General features: G+C 37.0%; 3 protein-coding genes across 3 annotated transcripts; all 3 read left to right on the forward strand.

Moving 5' to 3' along the window:
- Nucleotides 1-2,201: 2,201 nt before the first annotated feature.
- Nucleotides 2,202-14,854, forward strand: si:ch211-159i8.4 (matrix-remodeling-associated protein 5). Its single transcript, XM_052573756.1, has 7 exons — nt 2,202-2,438; nt 4,043-4,269; nt 4,811-4,940; nt 5,083-5,473; nt 5,735-9,025; nt 9,712-10,615; nt 12,397-14,854. The coding sequence occupies exons 2-7, from the start codon at nt 4,082-4,084 to the stop codon at nt 14,303-14,305; spliced, it is 6,813 nt and encodes a 2,270-aa protein (XP_052429716.1). The 5' UTR covers nt 2,202-2,438; nt 4,043-4,081; the 3' UTR covers nt 14,306-14,854.
- A 900-nt stretch (nt 14,855-15,754) lies between these two features.
- rab33a (RAB33A, member RAS oncogene family) lies at nt 15,755-19,144 on the forward strand. Its single transcript, XM_052573796.1, has 2 exons — nt 15,755-16,190; nt 16,990-19,144. The coding sequence occupies exons 1-2, from the start codon at nt 15,927-15,929 to the stop codon at nt 17,434-17,436; spliced, it is 711 nt and encodes a 236-aa protein (XP_052429756.1). The 5' UTR covers nt 15,755-15,926; the 3' UTR covers nt 17,437-19,144.
- Nucleotides 19,145-20,344: 1,200 nt separating this feature from the next.
- selenot2 (selenoprotein T, 2) lies at nt 20,345-25,531 on the forward strand. The gene is made up of 6 exons (XM_052573798.1): nt 20,345-20,643; nt 21,835-21,945; nt 22,038-22,164; nt 23,096-23,183; nt 23,287-23,433; nt 24,688-25,531. The coding sequence occupies exons 1-5, from the start codon at nt 20,459-20,461 to the stop codon at nt 23,406-23,408; spliced, it is 633 nt and encodes a 210-aa protein (XP_052429758.1). The 5' UTR covers nt 20,345-20,458; the 3' UTR covers nt 23,409-23,433; nt 24,688-25,531.
- Nucleotides 25,532-26,391: the final 860 nt, after the last annotated feature.

Genomic DNA, 26,391 nt, shown 5'->3' on the forward strand with positions numbered 1-26,391 from the left:
TTAGTTAAGGGGATGTGTGGTTTCGTTTAAGGTATGCTTGGTCTAGCAGTTTAGGCTGTTTTAATAGGACCCATGAGATAACTGCTACCTGTCATATTGTGTGGTAATTTATATGACTTGACAATAAATTGTTCCAGGTTCAGTACAAGTTTAAACTCTACAATTACAAAGAAAAATCTGACTTGTCCAACAGTTTGTAAAACCAAGCAAAAAAGACCTGTTTACAGTAATGCTCTTACAATTTGTCGAAGGGGAAATGCACTGCACTTGGTTAAACATCATAAAACTTACTGTTTATGAAATAAAGCCGCAAAACATGATAAAGAAAAGACTGGGATTAAATAGGTTAATTGTTGCAAAGCTATCTGGAAATGAAACATTTAGTTTGATTTTCTTTAGTTCTTTCATTCGTTAGTGTTTGTTTATTGTTTTCCCAGTGCCTTGATTGTTGCTATGGTTATGATCACCTGTGTCTTGTTCAGTTTCTTGTTATCCTGTGTGCATTTCAGTCCTCGGTTTGGTTCAGTTCATCGTCCTGTATTATCTTTGCTAATGTTTGTAAAGTTTCACAGGTTAAAGTTTTCTCTAAGTTTAAATAATTGTTAGATTGCCTTCTTTGTTTTGCTTATAAAAATAAATAAATGACTGCTAATATCATCCACCTTTACTCTTTCTTCATCTCAACTCGCCATAGCAAGAATACTTGATACAATCAATAACGGTCAAATTTTTCCTAATAATCCCTGTTGTCAAAGGCAATGCTGTTTATCAGTCCACTCATCTGGGTAACTGAAACCTCCCATACTTTTACATCTCTCAGACTACTCCAAAATCACCCTTTAATACCAACACAATCAAATTTTTGGCACATTGGTGGTTAATTCATATGAAATCATATAATCTCTTTCTCAGGTTTATAGATGATCTCTTTATGCCCCAGTGACGGTTATGTTTAGAGGTGGTTGAAAATTCCCACGTCTTGTCAGAAACATAGTGTCAAAATTCACTCTATTTTATTTCATACAACTGCAGCTGGCACTATCTTGTTTCTCACACAGTTATCAGTTGTAGTGAAAATGATCTCAGATGAATTCAGTGTATTATTATAATATTGTTGCGGTGTTTATCTAGTTGCCAGGCAGATTGTTTTGCATTGTAGTGGGCTATTTTTAAAAAGTACTATTGAATCGCTATTTATTTTTTATTTAGTTTTTTTGTCAAATGTTTATTATTGTTGAGTTGTACAGTATGTACAGTCAGATATTTGTTGCATTATTGACCACTGAACTGTACATAAATCATCTCTTATTTACTAACATTGTCTGCTGCCTCAGTAATGTAAAACCAACAACTTTCACATTTTAATACCAGAATGTGAAAGAAAAACTCCATTACAATTATGTGCAAGAGTCCATGCATCTAAATCATGCCACTAAAATAGCCTTTGTTAACTGATTAATACACATGTTTATATAGAAGAATTAATATAGCACTTAATATAATTAATATAGCACTTTAATAAAATATGATCTCCCAATGTAAATGCATTACTGGGGACAAGTAAAATTGTTTTCTCTGGCATATGACAGCATGACACAGATGCTGTTGACAACCAAAGAAAAACAATTAGATTTGTCCTTCACTTAGCAAAAACAAAAATCTTGCTAGTTTTGAAACTGCATCCTTCCATTCCTTTACATATTTACATATTTAACATATTTACTCTAGGTTACCATATGAGCAAAGTTATATTTAGCTTTTTTGACGTGAACTTTCATGTTACTTTTTCCAATTAAATTATTTTATGACTAAGTGATCTGATTAATATTTTGCTAACAATAGTTTTGTCACTGGCAATTAATCTTTCATGCATTAATTATGGCTCAGAAAATAAGCTCTTGTGGCCTTTTAAAAGTTCACGGGACAACAGCTGGAGAGCAGAGGAGGAAGTGATTAACAGAATGTCGATGTCTGAAACAGAATAGGAGTGTGAGTGTGTGCATATGCATGAACCCATCAATGTGTTTAAAAATTAGAATACAGAACAGTGAGTAAGAGATGAGTGGTGTTAGAAGAGAGCAAAGGGCAGGCAGAAGAAAAAAAGAGAAACATCATGAAAGAAACAGCTTCAGCTACAGCGCAGGTAATGGAGGAAGAGAGGGGATGGATTTAAGCCAAGTCTCTCAGCATTCCCTCCCCCTGTACAGGCCAGCTCAGAGGAGGAGTGTAGGTGGGAGTTAAGCACTTCTCCAGATGTAGTTGACTGCTGCTCCTGGAGTCGGACTTTCTCCAGACAAGCCTCCATCACTCGGCGTTCCCAACAGTTCTTGCTCAGTCCAGTACAGGGATAAACAAAATTACGGAACTCTTGTGAGTCGTCTGCAAACAATTACACACTTCGTCTTCACCTGTAACGTTTTCTCAACAGCAATCTTGAGGTAAGACGCGATATTTGTTCCAAGATACTCAAGTTGAGATCTGTCTCAGCATCTAATTATCAGAAATAGCATGCCATTTTTTTTCTTCTGGACTTTCTTGGTCATAAATATTCCAGTGCATATTGAAGAGTTCACTGTAGTTCCCCTCGGTCATTAGAATCTGAGTCGATCTCATTCCAATAAATTCCCATAAATTTTGACTTAAACAGAACTGAACCCTGAGCAGGAGTTAACTTCAAAAGAAGTGTTAAGGTTTGATGATCTTAAAATATCTTTGATATAATTATGTATGAATTCAGTTAATATTAATTAAATCTCCGTCTGAGGTCCATGGCAATCATCAGCCAGTATTCTACAGTAATTCAAGCCACCAAAGATCAATCTGAATTAATTTTAACATAAATTATGCTCTCAAAAGTCAAAACAGAACCAATCTGTATAAAAATTTGATATTACTAGAGACCATTTCCTTTGCAAGATATAGGAAACTTATGATTGTGCTTTATTGCATAAGCAACCATTAGAATTTTTCTACAGGAAAGAGAAATATTAATGTGTAACATAAGTTTAGAGGAGGAATGTAAGTAGTTTTCTGTGAAACAGTTAGGTTAATCATAATGGATTAAAATACCAATCCACAAAATACTGGATGTAAATTGCTTGGTTTATTTACAGGCTAATGTTGCAAACAGTATGAAAAGACAGGAATGCAGTGGGAATAAAATTGTCCAAAATGGTCTGAGTCATCATGGGTCATTATCGGGCCTCTGACAGATGAATAAATCATGCCTGACGTTTCACCTTTTGGCCACCCTGAACTAAACAACAGATATGAGTGACATAAGCTGGCAGAAAGGAAAAGTAATAAAAATGCAAAACAGGGGCCTTACCATAATTCTGTGCCTTGAAATTCAAATATTCTTGTATTTAGGAAGTGCAGCAATTGTTTTCTTCCTCTTAAACGCAGTTTGTGTAATTAAGCTGTGGATGAGTTGCCAGCTTGTGGTAGGAAACTGATGCAATGTTCTTCCTGAGACACTTAAGCAATGATTTATTTTGTGTGGGCTCAGCAGCTTTATGGGAAAGGACAGATACTACACTTAAAAATTACAATATAATTGCTGTATGTACAAAACACTAAATATTCATAAATATGTGCAGTTATCATACAGGATTTAGTTAAATTACATCACAGTGTCCACAGATTATTAGTAAAGGAAAACAACTTGCACAGTGTTTTTACAGTGTTTAAAGAAATACTAAATTGATATGTAATATGTTTATTGAATTAGAATTATCCTCTCAAAGAGGCATCAATATTTAAAAACAAAAATGCCAGACTAACAATATGTTGCAATAAGTTATGTGTGCGAGTCACAACTTTCAGGGGTTGATGAGTCATCATAGTGTCACATAGTAGTGTCACATGACATCTAAAAAAAAAAAGCTTATATGAGGCATTCAACATCATTTCAAATGTTCAGATGATTTGCTTGCTTTTTACTGTAAATTATTTTTAGCTTATGCAAGTAACATTTTTTTAGAATGATTGCTGTATCAACAAATTGTTTACTTCGTATGCAATGTAAAACTCTGCTTTGCAGTCACACCATTCCTAAATCAGATAATGGCATGAGAGGGACATGGCTCCAGTGGGTGTACCTGCTCTCTTAATGTTGGCATCTTGCCTGCTGTTCATCTTGCCCTCATGCCTCTTTGCGTGTCCGAGGTCCTGCAGTTGCCCCAGCCCTAAAGAGGTGCACTGTACCTTCCGTCACCTACCCTCTGCCCCACAAAACCTACCCAAGGACACTGAGAGACTCAACCTAGGGTAGGATACTGTGTTGTTGTCTTTAGTAGATGATATACATAAAATTAAGAAAAAAAGTATTTTGACACATTTTGTGATTGTGTTGGTCATGTTGTTCCAAAACTGTAAGACTTTCTTCTGTGGAACACAAAAGAACAAATTTAGTGTTTTTGTGTTCCCCGTGGAATGGAAGTCAATGGTAAACAGAACTGTCTGGAACCAACATTTTTCAAAATATCTTCTTTTTTGTTCCACGGAAGAAAGAAAGTCATATTTTATTTTTGGGTGAACGATCACTTTAATGTGCTGAGCTACACCTGAGGTTAATGTTGGAACTAGAGGATTACAGCAACTAATAATCACCAAAACACCAGTTGGTTAAAAGTCATAGTATTAAATTATGTCCTTTTTAGCTCCATTGAACATGCATGTTTACTGAGTAAAATTAAGTAAATGATAGCCAAAATTGTTGCTGATTACTCTGCATTTCACAAAATTGATGTGATATGTTTAAATCTAACATTTGTTTTCGTTTCTGTTTTTGTTTGTTTGTACTGTAAAGCTATAACAGCATTGGCACGGTTGGGTCTTCAGATTTTGCAAACCTGCGGCAGTTGGAAATGCTCATGCTCCATGGGAATGATATCTCCTCTGTCAATTCTGGATCCTTTTACCACCTCCGTTCCCTCCAGGTATAAGTTCATATGAGATGCACATCAAACACATTAAACTCATACTATAGCATCTTTATGTCTCTTATTTTCTATAAATAGTTAAGATTCATGACTTCATGAAATTGCTTTGGGGTGTAATTGATGTTCTTTATTGGCACAGATACTCAAGCTGAGCTACAACAAACTCAAAAGAGTCGATCCCAGCTTGTTTGAAGGCTTGACCAGCCTTGTACGGCTTCACTTAGACCACAACCTCATTGACTTCATTGAGCCTTTTTCATTTAATGGACTCACATCATTAAAGCTATTGCAACTGGAGGGGAACCGACTGCAGGACATCCACTCTCACACATTTATTACTGTCTCAGTCCTGGGCACATTTTGGAGCTCAGGACTGCGGCATCTGCATCTGGCAGACAACCAACTAGAATACCTGCTGCCTGGAACTCTGCAGTACTTAGACAAGCTAGAAGTCCTCTCTCTACATGGAAACCCCTGGGCCTGTGACTGCCACTTACACTGGTTGTTGGAGTGGGACAAAAATCATGAGGGTGAAAGTTCTTTGATTGCATTTTCCAAACTTTGCACCACTCACTCAGAAGTTTTTGGAATGGCAATGAATAAAATCCCATTGTGCACAAATATATAGAACTTTGCACGTAGTGTTTATCATCAGAGTCCTAGACGCATTGTATTGTTACATTACATTTAAGGGTAAATGTGTACAAATGTCTCCACTGACTGCAAATAATTACAAGGAAAACAAAGATTATTATTATTATTATTTACATTCTCTATCCCTCTCTTTGCAGGAGTTATAAAGTGCAAAAAGGACCGTGATTCTGGAGATGCTGGCAACTGTGCTGCATGTGCCTCACCAAAGCCTTTAAACAACAGCCAAATCTTGCAGCTTTCAACCAGCCAGCTCACCTGTGACCAACCCTCCCTTCAGTCCCCACTTAAAATTGGGGAGGGTAGCATGTGGGAAAATCAGGAGCCAGATGCCCCCTACATCAAGGACCTGGAGCGTCCACTTGGCCATCTGACATTCATTCTCTCTGACAGTCATGGGAATCGGGCACACGTGGCTTGTAATGTAACACGTCCTGTAGAAGACACCTCCATGAAGTGGGAGCCAGTGAGGAGAATAGATCAGATTGCTGTAAATGTGACTCTACGGACACTTTTGGAGTGTGAGATCGATAGAGACGCTCTTCAGAACCTGTGGAGGTTGGTTGCCTACTACTACGAGAGCCCAGCCATTTTGGAACGGGGAACCAGACTTGGGAATTCTTCAAAGGTGACTTATCAGTACTCTCAGGCCTCACATGATGAATCTCCATATTTTACAGAGCTCAAAGGACACTTATTGGCTGAACCAGCCTGGCTTTTACAACCAAGGGTAACCCTTCAGCTAAACCGACGCAAAACAACAACTAAAAAACTAGTGCTGAACTTCTCTACTTTTATATCAAAGCACATCACTGGAAGAGGGCATGAGGAGGATGTAGTCTCCTCCTGGGCTATGATCCAAAGAGGAGCCCCAGGGAGAATCCAGTCAGTGCTAGAACACTCTGAGGTCAGCCTGGATTGCAGTGTGCTAAGCTCGGGGTACCAGCCTGTGGAGTGGATGCTTCCAGACTTAACAACAGTGGATCAAACTGATTCCCATAAATTAAGGCTGGAGAATTACAGACTAGTTATCAAAAACACAAGTATTGCAGACTCTGGTCTGTATCATTGCTTTGTGAGGACTGACACTAATGTGGATATTGTCACCTATAGACTCACAGTCAGGATGCGTCTCCTAAGTCCCAGTGATTTAAATGGTAAGAAGATATCTGTGGAGAATGGGGACACTCTTAGTCTTCCCTGTTTAGTAACTTCTCCTCATCCAATTGAGACAAGATGGTTCCTACCAAACAATCAGATTTTTAAAGCATCAGACATGAAAGGAAGGATGTATGTATCACAGAATAACACTTTAACCATCAAAAAAGTAACTTACGAGGATGCCGGAGAGTATAGTTGTTTAGCAGCTAATCTCTATGGGGCTGATATGTTGTCTCATCTAATTGTTGTTACTGGTGAAAAAAAAGACACTCAAAGAGGTGTTACAGTATCAATGGGTGAATTACTCTTTTTTGAAAATGAGGACAGTGAAGGGTCAGGATACGAAGAAATCAAGAGACCAACTGCTAAACTCACACCTCAGAGGGTTGATGGAAAACACGTCCGACAAAATTCAAAAGGAAAGAAAATCAAAGAGAGTGTTAGAAAACCTAATAACTCTGTCAAAGAGCTTGATCCCAGTCGCTGGGAGAAGATTCTTGCAAAAGCTAATGCTAAACTCTCAACCATTTCACCAGTTATGGCGCACATAGACTTGACAAAAACACTGAAAACAGTGACTGAGTCTTCACTGATTACAACCACCAAAACTCTGTTGTCTGATACCTTTAAAACTACTAAAAGCGATGTTACTGCTAGCCAAACCAGCACAAGTTCAAGCATCCAACATTTCAATGTGAAACAGCTGGAACCACCACCCCACAATGAGCATGTGCAAGAAACTACACAGGGAGAGAAATCTAAACACAAGACAAGTGATTATAACATTTCATATTCGACTTTAGAACACATAGACACAACAACGGTACCAGAACATGAAACTCAGCTAGTAAAACAGGTAGACAGACAGACAATAGAAGAGAAAATAAGGGCTAACAATAACTCCATCTGGAACCAAAGACGAAGATTCCCATATAGGCAGCGCAGGCCTCCTTCACGTAGACCACGTCCAAAGAGACCAAATTTCACCCTAGCTACCTCTACAGCAGTGCCATCCACTCAATCTCCAGTCCAGACACTGATGCCTAACAGTAGTGTTGCAATGACCACCAAGTCTTATACTCAAGCCCAAAACAAAGATGTCATAGTATCAAAGACTTTAGAGGTTTCCCTTGAACTTGACCCAGTAACTGAAAGCTTTGCCATGGCAGTCACAGAGGAGCCTCTTAAAGTTCCTATAACAATGTTCAGAAAGGATGAGAACTTGAATGAACTTGAAAGCAAAACAAAACACATTGAGTCAGTTCAGCTTGTAAGTACAACATCTCCCCGAGAAAATGAAGCAGTTCCTACTACTCATGCTACACCCAGACAGATCAACAGGTATGGAAATGAAAACAGAGAGATCATTTTGAGAACTAATAGCCAGGAGGATAAGACAAGGCAGATTTCGGCAACTGCCATTCCTAATCATCAAATCAGCTACATAACTCCTCCAGAGACAAAAATATCACATGTGACTGAGAAACCAACCTTAAGTAATGTGGACAAGCAGAGAGTTTACAATTGGGCAATGCATCCTGAAGGAGTACCTATACACCCCTGGTTAATCCAAAAGTCTACACCAAAAAAACAAATCTCAATTACACCACATCCCTACAACCAGTCTCCCCTCTGGCCCACAGTTCATAGCTCAAAGCACCACCACTCGCAAGACAAAGCATGGTATTTCCTACAAACAGGAGGCAGGGTTGCAGGGGCCACCAATCGGCCTGAAATCACTGCTCAAACAGCAAAGCCCACAACTAATAATTCGGGGTCAGTGACAACTTCCGTTGTGAGGACCATAGCCCCACATGTCAGCTCATCTCGTGTACGTGACCACTTACTTTTCAACAGGCTCAGAAACAGATATAGACAGTCACAGCTTGATGCATATCGACTAGCCCAGATGGGAAGGCTTGTCACTTCTAAGCCAAGGACATATCGTCCCACTCCACAACCTCACCGAGCTCCAAATATCCCAAGCATCTACAAGCCTGTGACTCCCCCATCCATCCTAGCACATACAAACAAACCAACCTTCACAGCTAGCATACCATATGGCAGTCGCTGGCACTATAGTCAGTTTGGAGCAAAGATATTGAGCACAGCTATTCCCTTTCCAAACCTGATGGGCAATGGCGCCAAACCAAGGATCACAGCAACTGAATCTGTTACTATATCTGCTTTAGCAGAGACAGATGTGCTCTTGTCCTGTAGATCGTCTGGGGATCCCAAACCTATTGTTTCATGGACCAAAGTTTCAACAGGTTAGGAGATTTTTGGCTACATATCTTTTACAGATGCATTTGTCTGAATGGAGGAAAATAACCTTTTTTTAGGGTGCCCACTCCCAGCTTACCTTAGATAGTTATCAAACTATGCTATAATCTTTTATAAGTGCCCAAGATTATTGTTATTATTTTATGATTATTACATTATTATTCTCTTTAGAAGGGCCTGCATGCAATTTTCTATTTTCTGAGTGAGTCTGGAGTGCAACTGAAGCAAAATTGTCAGCTTATGGTAATTATCAAATTACCTGCTGCTATTTGATCTCAGAAATATTTGTAATCACTTTATAAAAGGAAACAGTAATTTTGTGTTTAAATTAGTGGTTGAAAGGCTCTAATCAGTAATCATTGTAATGAGAAATTTTATATACAACACTTACATGTTTGACATAAATTGGATCAAGTCATAGAGGTACATTTTGTTTAAAATATAACAATAAATTTGTATTGTCCTAGAGGTTAATCTAACAGCTTACTAAAAGCTACAAAAAAGGCTGAAAGACCCCATTGTGAGAGATATACATAATCCAAATCAAAACATACAGAGTGGGACATACCCCAACTGTGCTGTTTATTTTAGAAAGATTCAAATAGTTCAATAATATTTTGACATTATTTGATAAGTCTATTGATGTATTTACATTTTTTCAACTCTTTTACAGGTGCAACAATTCAAACCAACACAAAACTTGGACAAAGATTTGAGGTCCTTTCAAATGGTACTTTTGTGATTAAAAATGTCCAGCTGCAAGACAGAGGCCAGTACCTTTGCACAGCTCAAAATAAGTTTGGTTCAGACCGCGTGGTAGTTACCCTCGTTGTCCAGACTCAGCCTCCGAAAATCATGAGTTCAAGGGCCAGAGATGTTTCCGTGTTTTTGGGAAACTCAGTCAGCTTGGACTGTATTGCGGTGGGTAAACCAGAAGCTCAGATTTCATGGATACTTCCAGACAGGACATTTGTGCGAGACATTGGTACCCTTGACCGAAGAGTATCTCTTTTTCCAAACGGAACACTGAGTATTCATTCAGCAAACTTTTCTAATAAAGGTGATTATAAGTGTATTGCCAGCAATGCAGCAGGTGCTGATACACTCACGTACCACATTCGTGTTGCTGCTCTGCCTCCAATGATTGTTGAGGTTTCACATGAGACTATATTTATGAATGCTGGAAGAAACGCATATGTGGATTGCACTGCTAAAGGAGAGCCATTCCCTCTAATTAAGTGGGTTCTCCCTGATGGTTCACAAATGATGCCCACACAGTTTATTGGAAGTCGGATATTTATTTTCCCGAATGGAACGCTTTATATAAAGAACGTCAATCCCAGTGATTCAGGGAGGTATGAGTGTTCAGCAACCAATCCAGTGGGGTTTGCTAAAAGAACGGTGCAGATGGATGTTAGGCAAGAGGCTCCAGGCCCCTGGAAAGGCCTATATCAGCAACACAGTGTCACAGCAACATATGGATCCACAGTTTTCCTGCATTGTCCAGAGTCTGTAGGTTCCCACAGGGGCACAGTCTGGAGACTACCATCGAAAATCATTCTGGAACATCAGTACAGGTATATATTGCTTCTGAAGACAAGCTAAACATAGAATGCCTCTATCTAGCAAGAATCTGACAATGTTTGACAAAATAAGAAAGAGTTTTTTTCTGCTTATTAATGTGGGAGCTTGTTTCCCCTTTGAAGCACCCCATATAGAGGGTGTATTTAAGTCAAACCGTCACAGCGTTTTTGTAATTTGTCCTTTAATAAGATAGCTTAATTTTTCTCTTTTAGCCAAATATTGGTTCTCACTGTTCACACCATGCTGTCTGCCATACATTGTCAAACTCACAGCTAGCCAACTTCATCACTTGTGTAATTCAAACAATATATGGTTTAGATTAAACAAGCTGTCTGTCTCAAACTGGAAAACCCAAACAAACCCCGCTGATGCAGACAATACAGTAACTGAGCGAGACGCAAGGGCAATTTGTCTAATTCATATGCTTAGCAGGGCCATTGCTAGGAATTCTGGTGCTTAGTCATCTATACAACAGGCTACTTAAAGCAGTTAGGTAACAAATAAAGTTAACATTAGGAATTCATTATTACATCGAGAACTAAAATGTATCAAAATTATTTTCACAAATGTTAAATATTGGTTCATAATCCTGCAGTATGACCTCGGCTACTATAAATAATTTAATGAAGAAGCAATAAGAAACACAGACAATGGTGATGATGATGATGATGTTGTTGATGATGATGATGATGATGTTTGTGTATGTTTATGTGATTCATGAGGACATACATTTATTGGCCACTGATATAAAAACATAAACATATTTTATGGAAAAATGTCCCCATCGTCCTCAAATTAAAATGTAAATCATACTTTAAAATTAAAAACATACTTAACAATGTTTTATTAAACATGTTAAAATGCAGAAAGGCGGTGGTAAATACAGTTTGTACAGTATAAAATCCATTACGCCTCCAGAGAGTCTCACAGAAGTACAGCCTCCATGTGCGTGTGTGTGTGTGTGTGTGTGTGTGTGTGTGTGTGTGTGTGTGTGTGTGTGTGTGTGTGTGTGTGTGTGTGAAAGAGAGATGTTAGAGAGATGTCTATACTGCTCTTTTTTACAGATGAATATTCAACAAATATCCCTTATCTTTCTCTTCTCTTGTTCTGTATAGGACCTATAACTTTTTAAAACTCAAGGCTTTTTTAAAAAACCTTTAAACCTTTTGTCAACACATTCAAGGAATGTTTAAAATAACAGATATATGAATTTATTTTGATTTCCTTTAAATTGTACTCCCTTACATTCAAATTCACATTGCAATCCTACATCCTGTTTCCTACCTTAATCATTATTTTTGTTATTACTGTATTTTCAATTAAAAAAATAAATTAACTGTAAAAGACTGTAGTTAAGATGTAGGCTAATAAATAAATAAATAAATACATAATACATTTCCATAAATTGGGAAACTACCCTTACAAAACAGAAATATGGGGGAATATACTGTGAAATATAAATCAATATTATATTACATAATACATTTCCACAAATGAGAAACTAGTGCTTATATATTTCAATATTTTGCAGTATATGTGTATTAATAAAAAAAAAAAAAAAATGCCTGTTGACGATTGACCGAACACCATTAAGACTATAAGTATGTTCATTTAAAAAGTAATGGCTGTGCACTCTTCAGCACAGTGATAAACTCTTTCTTAAATACGTCAGTACTTAAGAAGAATTCTATAAGCTCTTTTAATCCTATCATAGTCAATTGCTATACAAGCTGTCATAAAAAGATGTAAACAGTTTTTCTCTTTTTGTTTTCAGTCCACAAAGACACATCACTGCTTTCCCCAATGGCACTCTGAGAATTCTGAGACTGACTGAGAAAGATGGAGGCAATTATCTGTGTATGTATCAAAGACCAAATGGTGAGGACATGGAGCTGTTCCAAGTAGAGGTTCTCATGAGGCCACCAAAGATAGAGAACAATGGGGCACAACATCAAAGAGTTGCTAATGGAGACAACTTCCTGGTGGACTGCGTAGCTTCTGGCCTTCCAGACCCTGAGGTTTCATGGAGCCTCCCAGATGGTACCATGATCAACAATGCCCTCCAGTCGGATGACAGCGGAATCCGTAACCGGCGCTATATCATCTTTGGGAATGGAACACTTTTGTTGCAACAAATGGGAAAGAAGGATGAAGGCAATTATACATGCTATGCTAAGAACACCCTGGGGGAAGATGCAATGAAAGTAAGTGTCCAAGTCATGCCAAACTCACCCCAAATAACTTCTAAAGAGCAGGTATCCATGTGGGCACCTTTCGGACAGTCAGCACAAATGAAGTGTGATGCTACAGGTGCGCTGCCACCTACGATCATATGGATCTCACCAAGGAATGAGATAATACCCTCATCTTCAGTCAAATACCAAATACTAAATGATGGGACTCTGATCATTAAGAAACTGACTTTGGCTGACCAGGGAAAGTATGCCTGTGTTGCACGGAACCCAGACAGAGATAACATCAAGAACGTGAACCTTCTAATTGAGGTTAAAGGCCCGCAAATTAATGGGCACAGTGGGCGATCTGAGAACAAAATTTTAGCAGTGTATTACCAGACCTTGCTGCTGGATTGCAAAGCAGAAGGTAAGCCTGAACCACAGATCACTTGGACCACACCTTATGGCATGTCTCTACCCACTCCATATTTGGGAGGCAGGTTCCAAATCCACAGGAATGGCACTCTTGAATTGAGGGGCATTCGAAAGACTGATGAAGGTCGGTTTCTGTGCATAGCCAAGAATTACTTAGGGGAAGCGAGTCTCGCAGTTGACCTCGAAGTTGCATCACTTGCTGAGAAGCCAATCTTTCCAGTACCAAACATAGAGGTTCTTCCTCTCAAAGCAGATGGTTATGACATATCTTTGGAGTGTCGTGCTACAGGAAAACCAAAGCCAGAATTTCTATGGATTCTACCCAATGGAACGGCACTGAATCCAGGCATGAAACTTGAGCGATTCATTCACTACCTGGGAAATGGGACTTTACACATTATGCAGCCAAGTGTCACTGACAAAGGTGTGTATCGGTGCCTAGCTAAAAATGTTGCTGGACAAGCTGAAAAGCGCTATGCTTTAGAACCTGGACAGAGGCCTCAAATTAGAAGTACAGCTTCAACAATGAAGATATCATTTGGACAGACGCTAAATATGCCATGCAATGTTGATGGTTGGCCTCAGGCAGCAATTACCTGGACTCTTCCAAATGGCCTGGTCTTAGACAAGCCCCAAGTTATTGGACGAGTAACATATTTATCTAACGGCACACTTCAGGTAAAAGAAACATCCAAATTTGATAGAGGAACGTATACCTGCAAAGCCACAAACACCTTCGGATCCTCAACATTGTCATATCCAGTAAGTATTATGGTGTTTCCACCTCAAATCACGCATGCTCCGCCTTCAATAACCAGAGTTAACAGGGGCTCGCCTGTTATTCTGAACTGTATAGCTGCTGGCATACCCAAACCAGACATTTCTTGGACTCTGCCTGGACGCACCACGCTTGTACCCAATAGTCGCTTCACAGCACAGGGTGGAATTCACATGACAGAGGAGGGAAATTTGGTCATACAGGACCCAGGCCTCATGAACTCAGGGATTTATAAATGTAATGCTAGAAACGCCTTGGGAACAGACTTCAAAGCTACATACCTTCAAGTGATCTGAGCAGCAAACAGAAATCCATCAGGTCACTAAGAAAAATAAATGGGAACCTTTCTTTAAAAACAAATGTAATACTTTAAAAGTGCACCAATGTGCTTACAATACCCCCAGCAATGTTGTTAAATGGCATTTATCTTTAATGTTTTTTTGTGAATAGCAATGGATTGTTGTCTTTGGATCTGCCCATTAACTGACCTGAGGATAAGATTTCTTTAGTATTCTGTATTTAATTTATGAAATTATTGGTTTGTACATATTTATATATTCCACAGATTAAACAGAAACTTTTAATTATTATTATTATTATTATTATTATTATTACATAAATTGTACATAAAACATTCCAGAATGTCTGTGACTTGTCTGATATGTTCGGTCTGTTGAATTTCTTGCATTCTTCAGTGGATTAGAACAAAATAGCCTTGTCAGAGCAGAACGGGGCTTTGTATGGTACAAATGTTGGCATTGTGTTAGTTGTCCAAATAAATAAGACAAGAACACAGTATGTAAGACACTTACTGCCACACTGGGCAAATAAATAATAATATTTGATTTCTGGTCTTTAGTCTTTAATATCAAGTAAAATCACATTTATTTGTACAGTGCTTTATACAATACAGATTGTTCAAGCAGCTTCACATAATGGTAACATACCAAAAACAGGAAAAGATTTAATGCTGTAAAATTCATCAATTATGAAACGACTTATCATCAGTTATGAAACAACATCAATTATGAAAGCAGCTTTATGTAATATCATTATTGAGCTCAAGTCATTTGAGTGTTGATTCAATTCAATAACAGTGTTGATACTGCAATGTTAGTGTCATCATCCAGGTAAATTTCTGAATTTTGTTTTCATCTTATAGGGTAATATATAAATATAAATATTACTGAATATCAATTGACTTTTGAAGCCATTTTAAAAAATGCCACGATTGCACAATATTACCAGACAAACAAAAGGCCATACATTCATTTTGGAATTTGGGGTGTATTTTATTTTAAATACAAGACACCACAATTAATTAAACAATATGCATAGCATAGCATTTGTGCATCCCCATAGAAAAGTTATAATAATAATGAATTAAAAAAGTCACATTATTATTTAAAACATTTCTTATTAACTTCTTCTAAGAACTCCAAACAGTCTGAAACTATTTTGTACACATAAGATATATGTATATGCAGCCTACTCTTACTGTTTATTAACAATTGGTTAATTGGTTTTTTTTTTATTGTTTTTTTTTTATGCTTATACTTTTGTGGGTGTTTTTCCTTTCGTATTCCACTGCAATACTAGCAAACAAGTCAACATTAGAGTAAATAAAGACATCATTTTCATTTTAGGGTGAACTATCCCTTTAAATTTAACCAGTGCAACCATGTTGTCACAATTATTCGATACCAAAGTAATTATTTTTTTACAAACTATTTTCTTTTTAACTTGCCTACTTTTAATTGCGTTAAAAGTAGGCATCAGTCGGCATACACTTGTCTATGTGAACTCCCTGCAGCTGCAAAGGGAGTGGATCCACCATCCCTTCCCCCATCACCACCACCACCATCACCGCCGGACCAGTGAACACCAGCCTCGGAGTCGGTACATCATTTCACCGTGATGGCAAATGAATTCCCAGTAAGCAGAGAAGGAACTGCCAACTCACGCCATGCCAACCTCACCTCGTCTCTAGACTTGAGCACGTCTCTAGATCACAGTGTGCAGACGCGGATTTTTAAAATCATTGTCATCGGGGACTCAAATGTGGGCAAGACCTGTTTAACCTTCCGCTTCACCGGCGGAGCCTTCCCCTGTAAGACTGAAGCCACCATCGGCGTGGATTTCAGGGAGAAAGCCGTGGAAATCGAGGGCGAGAAAATAAAGGTGGGATTTACTCTTGGTGTTGGTCTCGTCACGACCAGGCCGATATTTCGTTGCATCACGATTGTATTGTGTGTGTTTCAGTGGAAGTGTGACAGACAGCTCAATGTTTACATTAGGAGTAATCACATGAATGTCTCTTTCTGTTCGCACGAGGCATCAGATGCACAACGTTAGTTTCTTTTAAGACAAAATACGTATCATGATGTAGACAGTTAAATTTTTATTTGGCCTAATTACCTGGTCCAAACCGGTTTTCAAAAGCTTATGAACTGTTTTGACCAGCTCAGACGATCAATAAACTAATAGTGCAAACCAGTAGTCTTATATTTTAATTTATTAGTATTCATACAACACAATATAATAGACTGGTGAAAAGAGCATATTGTACATTGTATATATAACACATTATTTATTTGAAACGAGCATGATATGACATATAGATATAACACGTCATATATATATATATATATATATATATATATATATATATATATATATATATATAATCTGTGTATGTGATTTGAATTCAGTCAGTTGAGTTAATTTAACTCGTTAATTAATAATCTGTTAAATCAAAAACAAATAAATCTTAATGTTTATTTATATAGAAATAAAATTCAAAGCAATGAATTTGGATTTAACATCACAGTCTGATTTTAAAAATAGCTTTTTAAAAATGTCCAAAGCAGATTTATTTGTTTACCTTATAATCCATTTCTCTCTGATGCATCCGTTTTCTCATTTTAACTTTCTCTCCAACATTGAAATTTGTCGTTTGACTTGTTTCTACTCTTGACAGGTGCAAGTATGGGACACAGCGGGCCAGGAGCGCTTTCGGAAGAGCATGGTGGAGCATTACTACCGCAATGTGCATGCTGTCGTATTTGTATACGACGTCACAAAAATGGCCTCATTCCAGAACCTAAAGACCTGGATTCAGGAGTGTAACGGGCACGGGGTGTCATCCTCAGTACCTCGTGTTCTGGTGGGTAACAAATGTGACCTAGTTGAACAGATCCAGGTCCCTTCCAACACCGCCCTCAAGTTTGCCGATGCCCATAACATGCTACTGTTTGAAACATCGGCCAAAGACCCCAAGGAGAGCCAGAACGTGGACTCCATTTTCATGTGCCTGGCGTGTCGTCTAAAAGCCCAAAAATACCTGATCTACAGAGACGTGGAGAGAGAAGACGGCAGAGTGAGGCTGAAACATCAGCCCGACCCTAAGAGTAACTGCCCTTGTTGAGGACCCTAAAGTGTGAAATTATTAACATTGATAATTCACAATGCAAGAATGTGCCTGCAACTAATTTTAGTTACTTTATGACAGCTGCTCCATGAACTCTTTTGTGTGTGTGTGTGTGTGTGTGTGTGTGAGAGAGTGTGTGAGTGATTATCTTTCATGTTCTTTTCTTCAGTTACACCATCACTAAAAAGGCAAATCCCACAAAACCTGTCAAGAACATGTTCAAGTTGTGTGTCATCGCAAAATCAAAAGAAAGAAATGAGAAATTACATTTTGCTAAACAAACAAACACTTATGCCTTTCAAGACTTATTCCTTTGTTTTTGCATTGTGACATTATTTTTATGACAATTAAGCACATTTTCCCTATTAGCATAATGCAAAGATATAAATATATTATGTACTTCCTTTAATTTATGCTGATTTAAAAAAATATAAAAATGAGACTTTAATGACAATCATCAGTTTTAAAATCATCCATTAAAAGTAAAACATTAAAAACATTTTTTTTTTTTTTTTTTTTTTTGATTTCTGGTGAGGAAATGTGTTGAATTTCCAATAAAAAAAAAAATAATAATGTCAAAGTGCAAAAAATGCTGATAGCCCTATAATATGTTTTTATTTTATTTATCAAATAACAAAGCAACCTGGACATGATTACACACGATTTCATGTGTAATATATTTTCGGTCCCCCGTGTTTAATTCAAGGCACACTTTACCACTTGTGCAATCTTTAAAGGTTTGAAGAAATGTGATGTTTTCTGTTTTACAGTCATTTGTTTCCATCACACATTTGTTTGGTATATCCATCAGCATATAATCAATCCAGATATTACTTAGTGGAATATGGCATAACATCTCCAGCATAATTGGCTGATGGTCTTAATGTTTTAGCCGTCAGGAACTGCACATACTGTAGAATCTGAAGGGTCACAATGATCATTTAAAATGTTTGTATTGCCTTAAAACATATTCATTTGCCACCATTGCAAATAATTTCTCAACGCCTAGTGGTTACTCACTGCTAAACTATTTCTAATATTTCTCCCTAAATAACTGCATGGATACATTTGAAACCCGTTCAAATTATGAAACTATACTCTTTAAATAGTGACCTTAATGTTCATGTAATCTGATAACACTCATAATTCACCACATGCTAATTTCCATGCACTTTGGGAAAGAATAAAACTGTGTGGGTAGTTTTATGTAGCATCACAGTATTTCACCAGCTTAAGGTTGTTCTGCCAAATGCATAAACACTTATGTACAAAAGCAAGGATCAAACAAGCCACTGATTGTTATTTAAAAGACCCAGAAAAGAATGATTTTAACTTGACAAAGAATAACAGTATGCGTGTTTCTGTGGAAGGGGTTGCTGATAATGTGGAACTGTTGATTTTGGAATGTGCGAGTGCAATTTGGTGCACTTGTTATTGTTTTGTTCTGATTTTGTATAACCTCTATCCTCTGCTTATTCAGTACATTTGGTTCTACAGGAGAAGTTGCAGTTTTCTGTGTGGTTTCAAATGCTTTCAGATACATACGAGAATTCTCCAGTTTCAACAGTGCTAGCCTTATATCTGCTGAAGAGATTGAAGCCTTATGATTTGTCTTGTTTTGTGCCCATATATGCTGTGTGACATGTTTGTATTACAGTGTGTATGTTTGATTTTGAGCACCAAATTAAATCTCTGATATCCTGAAGCACATATTTTTTTTAATAGCCGAGAATTGTTGGATTTCATGTTTTAGAGAAAAACATGCATATGTGTTTTCCCCTATGCACAACACAATGCTGTAAATTAACATATGCTGAAAAGAGTTCTAAACTAACCATGATGCATTTGTAAAATCCTATTCCGCAGGAATTATTCATTGATTATTTAAGGACAATATAAACAATACTAAATAAAAAGGAGCATGCAACAATAATCCTGCTGTCATAAATGTCATAAATATAGACATTTGCTAAGAATAAAGAAGAGTTAAACATAGAAGTTTTGAATGTGGAAGACTTGGTTTTCCACTGACTGTACTAAATATAAACCAGTGCAAAAAGAAATAATAAATCTTATGAAGAGTGCTTATGTTATCAGTTTTATGCTCAAATAAATACAGGCTGTAGAATATTAGACTGGTACACACATTCACAGGTCATAAATTTAAAAGTAAAATTATACTTTATTAAAAAGTGCCTAAGGTTAAGATATACTCTCTAATGAAAATTGCAAAACATTTTGTATTTATTGCATTTCAGAAGTGGGTATTTGCATAACTATTGAATAATGTGTTACAGAAATATTTAAATGTCATATTTTAAAGTTTAACTCATGATTATTACATTTGCTGTCTTGAACTGTTAAGTCTTAATATTGAGTACAAAATGCTGGGGGAAAAAATGAACAGATAAATGAAAAAAAAAGTGTCTGCTAAATGAATAAATGTACATGTAATGCAAATGAATACATTATCTTAAGATCCTAAGCTGAGGCCTAGATGGGCTATAAAAACACAGTTTTTTAAAAGTGAATTGACATGTGGCCAAGTATGGTACTCGGAATTAGTGCTCTGATTTTATCCCATCCAAAGTTCACACACACCTGGAGCAGGGAGGAACCTTTTTTAATTTTATTTATTTATTTATTTTATTTTTTTTATTTTTTATTTTTTTGATAACTACTGCATCTTAAATATTTATTTATTTATTTATTTATTTATTTATTTATTTATTTATTTATTCATTCATTCATTCATTCATTCATTCATTCATTAATTCATTAATTCATTCATTCATTCATTCATTGCCAAAAACCTGAAATGTGATGTGGACGCACGTCACCAGTGTATGTCGCTGTTCTTGCTCCGTCGTGACTCAGCCTGGGGAGACTTTTATTTTGAAACATATTTTATCACTTTATCCGGTTTCACTGGGTGGGTAATGTTTAGTTCCGCGGCGGCGGTAACGGCAGCGCGAGTAGGGCTTTGAGTTCGGTTCTGTCGCCGTGGACGGGGCCGGAGATGGCGGAGTACAGTCAAACAGGTATATTAACGGCCCTGCTGCTGTTTACTGTGGTAACCGTGAAGGATATTTACGTGGGCCGTAACAGCATGACTCAACAGGACAGCGCTGGACCCGAAATAAACACACAGAGACAGAACAAACACACATTATACACTGGTCCGGTTCTCAAGTTCCAGTTCTGGTGAGAAACTCCACAAGCCTTGATGTTATCCAGTGTTTTAACTGTCTGTTTTAAACCCACAGGGGATGCTAAGCTAATACGGCTAACTTAGCATGCCTGAATGAGTGAAAATATTAACTGTTACGTATTAAAATACTTCAGTTGATAAATATGCATTAAATATCCATATTCTGAATAATACATTTATTTGCATAAATTGGACCATTTTTGTCATGAGATTAATGTCAAAAACCACCCCAATTTACCTCAATGGACCTTGTTAATGTAGACGTCTTTGGACCTTGTTAATGTAGACGTCTTTGAAGTATTAAAAGACGTCTTGTTTCAAAACATTTTGTATTTATTTATGTCATTTACTTGCGTAATTAACATCGTTGCTGCGATAACTGCTCAGGTTGTCTTGCGTTCATGTGTCTAATTGAAACGTGTTGAATTAAGCAGATTATTATAAATCTGTTTAAAGCTCCTGTGAGATTACTTTGCCCTGTAAGAACACAATTTATCCGAAGACTACTATTTGTTAGGCTTTGACTGAATATCTTTCTTTTTTTCTTTTCTGAATTAGTAAATGTACATGTGTGATTTAAAGCAACTTAAAGTAATGCGTTTTTCTTTTTTCACATCATCTCTATGACCCTTAAAAATTAAACAGGCTGTTATTTCTACTGTACCTTTAATACTCCTGTATGCTAATAATGTCTTTTGTTATTGATTGACATTATTTACCAGTTTAATTTACTTGTTTGTTCGTTCTACCTGTTGAAGATGCTGAATTGGTTCTTAAATATTAATGTAGCCATTAATATGTTAAAGTCTTCTTCTATAATGTGCCATCCTAGTGTAATAGATTATCAGAAAATAACAATTATAAGGTTCTACTTAGTTCTATATACATTGGTTGTTCATGGGATGATGAATGTGACTTTGGGTTTAAGAGGTCTAAATGATTTGAGAAGTCCTGCACACATCAACAGAGAGAAGTCTGTCAATTTGAACAGACATTTGACATTTTGATTTTAACACCCTTAAGGTAAAAAAAAAAAGAATTATACAATTGCTTGGATATTATATGCTTTTAGAAAAATAGGATGAGCTTTCATTTCATACCGACTGTCATATCAATGGCCATTTCTAAAATGATTTATCACCATCATTAAGTGTGTGTGTGTGTGTGTGTGTGTGTGTTTTAAGTATATCCTGAGGGTACAGCAAGGTGTTCCAGGAGTACTCCCGGTCCATCAGCCAGCTGTACCCGGACATCCGAATCGAGGGAGAGAATTACCCTCCCAAACCCATCAACAAGTGAGTGTGTGTTTCCAGATGCTGTGGAATCGGCCCTCTGTTAGACAGTGGTTTAGTCCTAGCTTTAACTTGTCTTGTGTCTCCGTCTGCAGATATGTTGGAAATTTACTCTCCTACTTCAAACTGCTTGCCATTGCCTTGATTGTGACTGGACAAAACCCTTTCCAAATGTTCGGTATGGACACTCCAAGAATTTGGTCCTGGGGACAGGAGAATAAGGTAACGTTGTTGAAGTGCTTGGACTTTAACCTAATTTTATTAGGTTTAGGTTTAGGCTGAAGATAAACTTACACTGTGACTGTGTCATAGTTAAACTGAAGCAAATCCTGTTTTGAGGAATGAGTAGCATTTCAGAGCCATAACTGCGTCACTGAGTGTGAAGGGCATGCCCGGAATGGCTGGAATCTGTATGATGACGTAGCGATTGTAAACACGTGTAAAAGAATAAAATCAAATTTGACTTTATTTTAGGGCTGCACGATTAATCGTAAGCATTTTTCACGTGCATCTCGTCAGTAAAGCCAGAACGTGCTTTCAGAAGGAGCAGCATTTACTACACAACGCAAACAGCTTTCATTATCGCAGGCGATTCATTGTTGAAAATGAACGCCATATAGCTTGACTTTTGTTGATACTGATTTCTCTGTATTTTATTTTTATTTCAAAAGAAACATTTAACTAAATATAATAGGACTTGTTCACATATACATATATACTACATATAACACTATTATTGTGTTTTTTATAACAGCAAAAAATAATTGTTATAACTCAATTTAAATTAATTTTTCTCTCTGGGCATGTAATTTTTTTTTTTTTTACTTTCTTCTTGTCAAGTAAATGACAAAATAACTTGTCTGAAGGACAACCACATGAGAACGCTCAATGTCAAGTCAAGCCCTGATTACTATAAGGTTATTAGTAACAACAGAGCCCAAACTTAAATTCAATTACTATTCATTTTTAAATCTAACAATGCTCAACTTAAGAAATTGTATGCAACATATTGAATGATTTATTCAGGACACATGCATACCGAACCGAAAGACGAATATGTGTGCCATTAAACAAAAAACTGTATTTTGTCTGCATATTGTTTTTTTAATAATATGGAAGATATTTTCTCACATTTGATGGGTCTGTTTTGCAGATTTTCTCCTGCCTCATGGCATTCTTCATTAGTAACATGTTAGAGACCCATTTCCTCTCCACAGGAGCTTTCGAGGTTACATTGAATGGTAATGTCATTTGGATGGCTACTACACTTAGGAAAAAAATTGTTGAAACTATGTGAAGAATATATGAATATCAAAGAAGCATCACTGTTCCTTTCCGTTGTAGATGTACCAATTTGGTCCAAGTTGCAATCAGGATATGTGCCCAACATTCAGGAGCTTTTCCAAATCTTGGATAACCACCTGAAGATGAATCAGGTTGACAAGATGAACTTTCCCTCCCCGTAGTGCTGTTGTTTTTGCCAAGAGACAGGTGAGTGGTAAAACCTGTACAATGATGTCAGCATGTATGTCACAGCATGTACAAACATAGCAGGTGCTTAACAATAACTTTGTTGTTGTTTTCAGTACAGGTTTGTTCCCAGGCTTAGAGGCTATATGCAAATATTATTTCTGTTGCTAAAATAGTGTCAAAATGAAATTTACACTGCTGTTCATAAGTTTGGGGTTGGTAAGATTTTGAATGCTTTTGAAAGAAGTCCATTAGGCTAAACCACTTTAAAGTGCCCCTATTATGCCTTTACGACTTCTACCTTTCATGCAATGTGTCATGTAGCAGTATGTGAACATAAACTATCTGCAAAGTTGTGAAGTCAACAGTGCATGATGGATAAAGTTTTTAGTCTGTCAAAAAAAAAAAAAAAAAAAGTCTGCTCGTAATCGCCTCAACAATTTGGCAGGAATTTGAATCTTATTCTGTTATGGCTCTACGTCACGAAGAAATACATTTGCATAATGTCCACCCACGTTTCAGGTCGCCAACTTGCCTGCCCACAAACACAGTAATGTGGTTAACATCATTTCGAGAAGACGCTGTATCCTACGCTGTGTGTACCGATAAGTTAGAAGCAAGACATTCAAATCCGTCAAGCTTTTGCAAAATAAATAAAACGACTTTCTGCAGTCTCTTTTTCCTTTCCGTGGACTTTTAGATTGTGTCCCAAAAAACCGAAACTTTTTTTCTGTCAGTGATTTAAGTGAAATATGTTTTGTGTATAGGCCTATATATTCCTTTTTATGTAAGCCTACAGTTTTATTCTGTTTTCTCCGGTCACAGAATTGCTGCAGGTGCGTGTGATCTGTTGAATCCATCTTACACTATTTAAAAAAAAAGAAATGTTAGATTTTATTTTTTCTGGTTCTGTTACAGTCAAAATTTTGTTTGTTTCCAGTTTTTGTTCCTTGAACTGGTTCTGCGGCATACTGGCTTTTTTGTCCTCCCATTCAGACTGCAAAATTACATTCACAGCTCAAATATGTTTCATTTTGCCATGGAGATTCAGCAGTGGCAGCCATAGAAAAGAGATGCGGGAAGTTCTTCATAGATGTTTGCACATATTTCTGTCTAAGGAAAAAAAAACATAATAATCTAATTGTAGAGTCTTGTTTCCAATGTATGTACTTAAGTAAAACCTATTTAAAATTAGCTTTTGTCTCCACCACTGTGTCAAACAACATGCATAACTGAACACAACAGCAGCATTGAGTGTGCTGATGTCTTCTGCAGGTCTCTGGAGCTGTTTCTCTGGTCAGCGGGACAGTGGACTGTGGCATAATGAAGGCCTGCGCTGCAAACAGCATGCTGTTAGCACAGGCTCGATGCTCGGCCACCACACACACTCTTTCTGCCCAGCGACACACCTTTGGATTGACTACATCTCTTCAGAGCGTCAGACTACATGCATTCATAGTATGAGCTAAAGGCACTACAATTAATTATGCTGAAGCTTTTTTTGTTTTTTGATCAGGGTTCTGTTTTTAAGTGCTTTCAGCTGAAATTGACCCATCTTTCTCAAGGGCAACCGTGATGTTTTCTTAACATAGACCTTTATCCTGATTATTTGTTTGCACTGGTGTAGACTGTACTGTACTGGGGGTATTGGACTTTTTAAGTAGTGGGAAGTGTCTCTGTATTGTGGAAACATGCAGTTTTGTTAGTGAGCTAGGTTTTTTTTTTTTAAATGCTTGAAATTGTAATTTTATGTCTTGCTTGTCACAGGTTTGCTGGTTAGATTCATAAGTACAGCATTTGTGGAGAAAATTAAGGCCAGATCTTCCTCTCTTCTGCTTAAAGTTTAACCGTGTACATTAGCACTGCCAGAGTAATCTGTGGAATCAGCGTAACTCTTCACATCGATGCTGTGAGTGTTGCATATCAGAAGATGTGAATGGTATTTCCAAAGACTCCCTCTATTTTTCCAGCTCTCTCCATATAGATGTGGCGATAAGCAATGTACCCCTAATATTTTAATGTACCTCTCTGTGAATTTGTAACAAAAGTGATACGATAGTTGGGATTAAGAAATGAAATTTTCACAGTGATGTTAAATAAAGATTAAAATATTTCAAAATGTTGTTTATGTATTATTTTCATAATCTATTTTCCTGTTATTGAGATTTATGACTTAATTAATGTACTCTTTGTGTGTCTGTGTGTGTGTGTGTACTCCAGTCTTTTGTGATAGGTGTGCATGAGTTACTGGTTTATCCTGAGCAGCTGTTTACTCTTCTGTTCCCATTTTTATTATTTTATGATTTTTATGACTTTTTACTGATTCTCTAAGGGGTATGTTAGCACAGTGGTATCAAGAAACTGAACCTTAGTGTTTATTGTCTACCTTAGACAAAGCTAATCTCGGAATAAGGGTCATAGTCATCATTTTAGGAATGTAATAACATTTTAACATGGTGCATGATATGACCATCCAGTACTTCACAACAAAAACTTTTGTGTGTGTGTGTTTTCAGTTGATTTTTGTATGTGTTTGCTTTATAACTTCTGAACATTCGTGTAAAACTGTACTTCCCAACTGACTGTGTAAGACTTATTTATAGAAAAAAGTCTGTAGCTGAGGAACATACTACATATATTAACTCATGTTTGGAAGACATCTTTCAGCTTTGAATTGGGGTTTTGTCTGATTTCATCCTACTGTAGTCACATGACATCAGGCCCATATAAGTGGGCTATTATTCGTGTAAGAATACTGTATACAGTATGTAGTATAGTGTCTCTGCTTCATTGTTGTACAGTTCACATTTCCCCTAATATTACTGAACACATCTAACGGTAGAGCTTGTCAAACTGTAGTAATGTGACTCTTTTTTTCATTGAGAATATCCAGTTCTGAGATCAAAAACACTACTTCATTTTTAAGCACTCAAAATCAGTACATCACGGGATGAATATATTGGCATAATAAACATTTAA

Source organism: Carassius gibelio, chromosome B14 (genome assembly GCF_023724105.1).
Source record: "Carassius gibelio isolate Cgi1373 ecotype wild population from Czech Republic chromosome B14, carGib1.2-hapl.c, whole genome shotgun sequence".
Lineage (NCBI taxonomy): Eukaryota > Metazoa > Chordata > Actinopteri > Cypriniformes > Cyprinidae > Carassius > Carassius gibelio.

Coding starts and splice junctions, on each gene's coding strand:
- si:ch211-159i8.4 (XM_052573756.1), top strand. CDS start 4,082: ATGGCTCCAGTGGGTGTACCTGCTCTCTTAATGTTGGCATCTTGCCTG. Junction 4,941..5,082: donor ACCACCTCCGTTCCCTCCAG/GTATAAGTTCAT, acceptor TTATTGGCACAG/ATACTCAAGCTGAGCTACAA. Junction 9,026..9,711: donor ATGGACCAAAGTTTCAACAG/GTTAGGAGATTT, acceptor ACTCTTTTACAG/GTGCAACAATTCAAACCAAC.
- rab33a (XM_052573796.1), top strand. CDS start 15,927: ATGGCAAATGAATTCCCAGTAAGCAGAGAAGGAACTGCCAACTCACGC. Junction 16,191..16,989: donor TCGAGGGCGAGAAAATAAAG/GTGGGATTTACT, acceptor TACTCTTGACAG/GTGCAAGTATGGGACACAGC.